The sequence below is a fragment of the Trachurus trachurus genome, assembly GCF_905171665.1.
Source record: "Trachurus trachurus genome assembly, chromosome: 21".
Classification (NCBI taxonomy): domain Eukaryota; kingdom Metazoa; phylum Chordata; class Actinopteri; order Carangiformes; family Carangidae; genus Trachurus; species Trachurus trachurus.
This window is the reverse complement of record NC_139899.1, coordinates 22,961,122-22,967,540: the sequence shown is the minus strand read 5'-3', so window position 1 is coordinate 22,967,540 and position 6,419 is coordinate 22,961,122. Positions and strand designations below refer to the sequence as shown.

The 6,419-nt window shown below is 42.0% G+C and overlaps 1 protein-coding gene across 1 annotated transcript; it reads right to left on the bottom strand.

Moving 5' to 3' along the window:
* Positions 1 to 705: 705 nt before the first annotated feature.
* On the bottom strand, positions 706 to 6,037 carry LOC311004054 (organic cation/carnitine transporter 2-like; the record flags this gene model as incomplete). The annotated part of the gene is made up of 10 exons (XM_083995999.1): positions 706 to 845; positions 1,150 to 1,332; positions 1,512 to 1,726; positions 1,838 to 1,938; positions 2,020 to 2,146; positions 2,834 to 3,005; positions 3,236 to 3,390; positions 3,543 to 3,646; positions 4,680 to 4,907; positions 5,828 to 6,037. 10 exons carry the CDS (start codon positions 6,035 to 6,037, stop codon positions 706 to 708), a joined length of 1,635 nt encoding a protein of 544 aa, XP_083852125.1.
* Positions 6,038 to 6,419: the final 382 nt, after the last annotated feature.

Sequence of the window (6,419 nt, the reverse complement as noted above, 5' to 3'; positions counted from 1 at the left end):
TCTTTCTTCCCATTGACTTTAATGGAAAAATATGTTCAGTTGTTTGTCATCATTTTCAGACTTTCTGTAGCTACTGTATGGAAATACCATAAACTACAGTTATTTCTAATAAGGTGTCAGTGAATGCATCACAAAAGGCTCCAGCTTTGCTCTGAAGGTGCCTTCTCTGTGTCCACACGTCACCGCCTTGTGGAAACAGAAACCTTCACAACTTCCCCTGACTAAACAGAATAAAATCTCTTTTGTTTTTTCCTTTACTGGTCTGTTAGGAGTCTTATAGGGGAGTTGTGCAGATGACTTCAGGTGCAGTGGTTTGCTCTTTAGCTAATTTCCCATCATCCTTTGGAGTACGGGTGGACGTCCATGGCCATGGGATCCTGAAAGCCAAATAAAGAAAAGAGCATCAATCAGACTGCATTGCATAGTGATTTCTGTCAAAGATCCATGGTTGGATTCAAACACTGAAATTATTTTCATTTTCCCAGCACCATAATGCACCTCACTCCAGTAAGTTTTAAAAAAAAATTGAGTATTCATTGATAAAGATTTGCTAACGTGAGAACTGAAATCCTCAGTCTACAAATGTTGAGTCATCATCAAGTGATGGCTGCTGCAGTAAAAAAAAAACGTATCTACCTGCACTGCTATACAGAAAGTGTGATACATAGGCTATTTGGTCTAAGTTTGGTATATGACTTTGCAGACTTACTTCCGTATGGGCGCCATCTGTTGGATGGTGTCAGGAATCGGTTGCTTGAAAGTCTCCGGCAGGAAAAGGCAGAAGATCATGCTGATCAGCGACAGATAAGCCAGACACATCCAGGGTAGGGACTCATGGAAGACAGCTGGAGACCAGACCAGACCAGACCAGACCAGACCAGAGTGAGCTAATAGTTTGGCTTTCATTTGTCTACATTTTGAGATTTCTGACATCCACCCAGGCAATCCATAGTTTTCTATCTAAAATCTTAACATGTAAAACTAAAACTATATGACCAAGGACATGTTGACAACATTTTCTTTTGTGAATTGACCATGGATAGTAGGCTATGATGTCCCTGATGCTACATCAAGTATTCTGATTTCAAGGACTAACTTAACGCATTAACATATTGTTGCAAAGACACATAATATGTGTTAAAGTCTCACCCAGCTGCAGCAGGTATGGAGAAACAGCGGAGCCCGCTCTGGAGAACATGGCACATGTTGACATTGCTGTGTTCCTGATGACTGTGGGAAACAGCTCGCTGGTGTAGATGTAAACTGTGCCACTGCCGACCAAAATGCCAAATTTACCCAGCAGCACCAGGACCATGGTGACAGTTGGTTGACCTAAAGGGAAGATAAGAACAACAACAATGCTGAAGCTTTGATCTTCTGCTTTTTATTCATCTGAAGCACTGGAAAGACTACTGAAATATTTTGTTGTCTATCATGTTTCCCCCTTGCAACCGAAGGCTCCTTGTTAAAGGAAGGAAGGAGGATAGCAACAATGGACTTATCTTACTCACAGTGCATGGTGATCAGGACCAGGGCCAGCGCTAGCACCCCCATCGCGGTGAATCTCCCATACGCCCGTCGACGAGGAATATGGCGTGCTGCTAAGAAGATGGTGACATATCCTGGAAGTTCAATGGCCGTCAGTAGGAAGTTGTTCAGGAAGGGGTTTCCATAGAGGCTAGACACGTTGAATGAGAATCCGAAGTAGGACAGGGTCATGGAAAACCTGCAAACAGGAGAACAAGACTGAAAATCAGAAGATTATCGAGATACTTGTTCGTAGGAAAGTTAAAAAAGTGGATGGGAATGATTTTGATTGTTGAATGCTTTGACTCACCAGATGAACCACAGAATAAGGGTGGTCCATCGAATGTTTATGGTCCTCAGCAAGTCCAGGAAGTTGAGGGACTCTGTTTCCTGGCTTGTTGGCTTTTCAGCCTGTGGAGAGACAGAAACTTCTGGTCACTGTGCTTTAGACAGAGTACGTCGTGGACCAAGACTGAGCGGAGAGGTTCTCACCTTGTCTGACAGGAAGATGACGTTTGGAGGTTCAACTCGGTTCTCCAGAGCTGCCGACCGCAGCACGAGTTCTGCTTCCTGCAACCGACCCTGAGACACCAACCAGCGAGGAGACTCTGGAATCAGCCTGTGGGTGGACGGACAAACACAAATATGTTTTCAGTGTGATTCATTAGTTGAATGTGGTCCTATACTGTCCTACAAGGCCAAAATACAGTAACAGAAAAGTGCAGTACAGTAACAGAACAGTATTTTGTCAAGACCACATCCTGACCTCTATCCATGATTCACACATTTTTATTGGACTATTCAAAACAAAATATGTTAGACAACTACAAAAAACTGCTAAAAACTGAATCACACACAGCAAAGGCAAGAAAACCAGATCCAAGACTCAATGATTACCCACAATGTTCATGATAAAATTTGGTTAAAGCTTAATACATTAATTCTTGGCAATGTAATTTGCTGTAGGCTACAACAAAATAGGGTAACTGGTAGCTAAATCCAGTCATGGAGAATTCATAATTCTGTAAAGACAATTCATGAGATTTTCACTTTTCTTGACTATAGTGAAATTTAGGATTTTGTTAGGCTACATAAATATTATAATTGACAAGTTGAAATGTATTAAGATGTAAATAAATAAATTGACATAAGAACATGTGGAAGGCAAATGGCAGGTGAGGTGTTCCTGTATGGGCTGTTGAGGCCAGGTGAATAATATTAGATTCTTGAATGTGAATCCTTCTTTCTATCAAGTCTGTGAAAATGTTGTTCATTAATCATAAAACACATTTGAGACTTGTCTTACCACCAAAGGGGGATACAGGCCAGGCCGGGTGCAGCCATGGTGAGTGCCAGATATCTCCAGTACCTGACCAGGTAGGCAGCACCAGGAAACAGCATCATGGCGAACGTGTAGACGAGAGGTAAACACAAGCCGGAGAACAGGACTCTGGTCTGACCAGTCAGGATCTCTGAACCTGTGGAGGAAACACAGAAGGAGAACCACCGATTTAGTTGGAGGTTGGAAGAACTGGATAAATAACTACAAAAGCTGAAGAGGCAGAAGAAGATGGAGTTTCAATTGTGTCCTCATTGGTGAGAACATTGACTTCGTCCAATGTGACGCCATTGAGATCAACATCTGAACAACAAGTAACATGCAACCAGTGGAGAGGGGGAGTGTCCTGATGTCGGACATGATCCTTACCTAGTACAAACACAACGATGTAGCAGCCGATCTGACCCATCCCCAGGATAAAGAAGAGCACAATGAAGACGGGCCAGGATGGAGCAAAAGCCACAGCGATGCTGAAGATGCTGAGGATGGCGATAGCTGCGAACATAACAGGCTTTCTGCCAAAGCTGTGGTAGGAATAAAGAAGAGTTGGTGATGGTCCTCAAAGACCCTGGTAGAGGATATTATTGGCAACAGTAGATGTTCTTGACTAGGAAAGTTTCATGGTATCTCAACACAACAGCTGAGGAAATTCAGTTTGAAACGAAATGGAAATTACCGATCAGAGATCTGGCCGGAGATAAAGCATCCAGACAGTCCTCCCAGGAAGTAGACAAGACAGCTCAGAGGCTGCTTCCACTGGTCACTGCACACCAGGTTAAACTGGGAGACAAAGGGACACATGGGGACCATGTAAATGAAACCTGGAGTAATTGTTGAATCAGAAGGCAGATAAAAAAACACAGTTCTTCAGTATTGAGGGCAAGTTCCTCCTGTGTCCTGCTCCCCTGAGGCCAGCAGGTTTTTGGACTTCATCTCCTTGACCCTGGTCCTAAAGCTTCTCAGGTCCTTTCATGTAAAGATGATTAGAACGGGTCTTCTAGTGTCCTGGTCTTCTGATACCATTGTCTGCTTCTTAGATCGTTGTCCTCCAGTATCCACCTTATCTAAACCTGGTCCCTGAGCATCCAGCTCCTCAGAGTCCAGGCCATAAATGATCCTCCACCCAACTCCTCCAATATGAGCCCTCCAGGCCTTGATCTCTTCCTGTCCAGACTACTGGTTTCAGTGGTCTTCATCAAGCTAATTGGCTTTGTTGAGGTGGTGACATGCGTTTTTTTTTTCTGGCCTGGTTCTACTTGTTATCTCCCTGTGTCAAACATGTATTTGTCTACAAATGATAAAAGTTGCTATAGTAAAAGGCACCAAACTTTAAAGGGTTGCGACAAAAGGGTGCAAGGATACAGTACCGGTTGTCACTGTGTTGCTGGGATCTGATTATGTCATCTTTGGTATAATAATTAACTGATGCGCACAATGAGTAATGGGCCACACCCAACAAACTAAACTAAACTAAATTAAGTAATTATAAACTATAGTCGTGTTAAAGAAATGTCATGATATAAATCCAATAAAAGATCCAGGGGTAGATGCAAAAAAATAGATAGCTGGAGGAATTACATATTCTGGTTTTACTCCAGTAGCAAGCGTCACTTTGTTGACAATGCATGAGACAACAATCCAGTTGTCCATCCGAGCTACTGTACCAGAGGTTAGTCAATGATTGGTGGCCACAGAGAAAGGTCATGATCTCCCATTACTACAGATAGAAGAAGATCTTATATAAGGTGCTGGAGTCTAAACAGCAACACAGTGAAAACAAGCGCTGGGAGATAATGTGGTGATGGTTCATTACCTCTGTGACGACAGTGGACTCGTAGTGCTCAGTACTGTAGATCCATCCATCTCTACAGCCTTCCTGCCTCAGGCTAGAGAGGAGCGCCTCTGAACCAGATCCAGAAGAGCTCTGGGTCTGGGTCTGGGTCTGGTCTAGGATGGGTCTGGTTCCATTTGCAGACAGTTCCTGCACCACGTCCAATCCATACCGGCTACAACTGCTCCTCTCCAAAAGGTCGACCCCCTGCTGACCAGGAAACAACATCATCACTATTTCATAGAGCAGTCGACATCACTTCAACCAGTTTTAACCTGCATGAATCTAATCACATATGCAGTCAATTATTCTCTTAACCCACACTGCTCTACTTTACTGTACGATATGTTATACTACTATATTCATGCTACTACACATTTTAGAGCTAAAAGGGATAAAATGAGCTCTTCAACTTTAAAATACTTGTAATATGTTAACGCATTGATGCTGATGATAAAACAATCTAGACTAATTTAACTTTAGAGTTTGACTTGTGATGCAGTATCTATCTATCTATCTATCTATCTATCTATCTATCTATCTATCTATCTATCTATCTATCTATCTATCTATCTATCTATCTATCTATCTATCTATCTATCTATCTATCTATCTATCTGTCCATCTGTCCAATCCATCCAACCAACCAACCAACAAACAAACCAAACAAACAAACAAATACAAATATACAAATTATATTTTTTACCATTCTTTAACCTTATTTAGACTAATGAATTACTTAATCAATCAATCAATCAATCAATCAATCAATCAATCAATCAATCAATCAATCAATCAATCAATCAATCAATCAATCAATCAATCAATCAATCAATCAATCAAAAAACATTATTTGATAAAGCTGCAAATGAAAAGAATTATTTGTTGCAGCAATAAATGTTACAGTAATGCTTACTGTAAAAACAGACAAGAGACTTTTACTTTGAAATTAGAATAGAAAGACAAGTTTTTTCTCTGATCACTGTCTAAGATCGATCTGTGCCACTGTGCCAGTTCAACGTCATGACAGAAATTGGATTTGATTCACAAAACCATTTAGTGTGATCAATTTAGTTTTTAATTTATTAAAGAGCATCGATCCCCTGATTCCAGTTAGGACTGGTTCTCACCTGAAGTGGGATGCTGGCCTCGATCCACTCCTGGCTCAGGTTGCTGTGGGCGGGGATGCTGCAGTGGTGTGTTGGGGTGGCCAGCAGGAAGATGACGGACAGGAGGTTGTAGCCACAGGGAACGGAGGAGAGACAGAGCAGGAGGAAGACTCTCCTCTGGAACGGGCCCCAGGTCCCCAGGAACGACACAGACTCCTCGTAGTCCTGCATTTTACTGATACTCGACTGGCACGACTAATGTAATAATACTCTGCACTTTACTGAAGCTGCTGATGCTGCTACTGAAACAACTATGTGCAGGTCAACTACACATGCACAAATGTATCTGTCTTAGAGCTACAAATACTATCCCCCAGTATTATTATTGCGATAGCTGCAAAAAGTATGCACATATATACAATGTAACAGACCTAAGTGCAAATATTTCCTGTTACTACAAGTACAGTACAGTTGTTCCACCAACATCGGCTCCACTGGTGTAAATATTACGCCCCTTTGAGTACAAATACTATTACAACTCCTGTTGTAGTGTCAGCTTCTCTCTGCAGGATCTGTCACTTCACACCTCCTTTATCCAGACAAGACAAAAGAA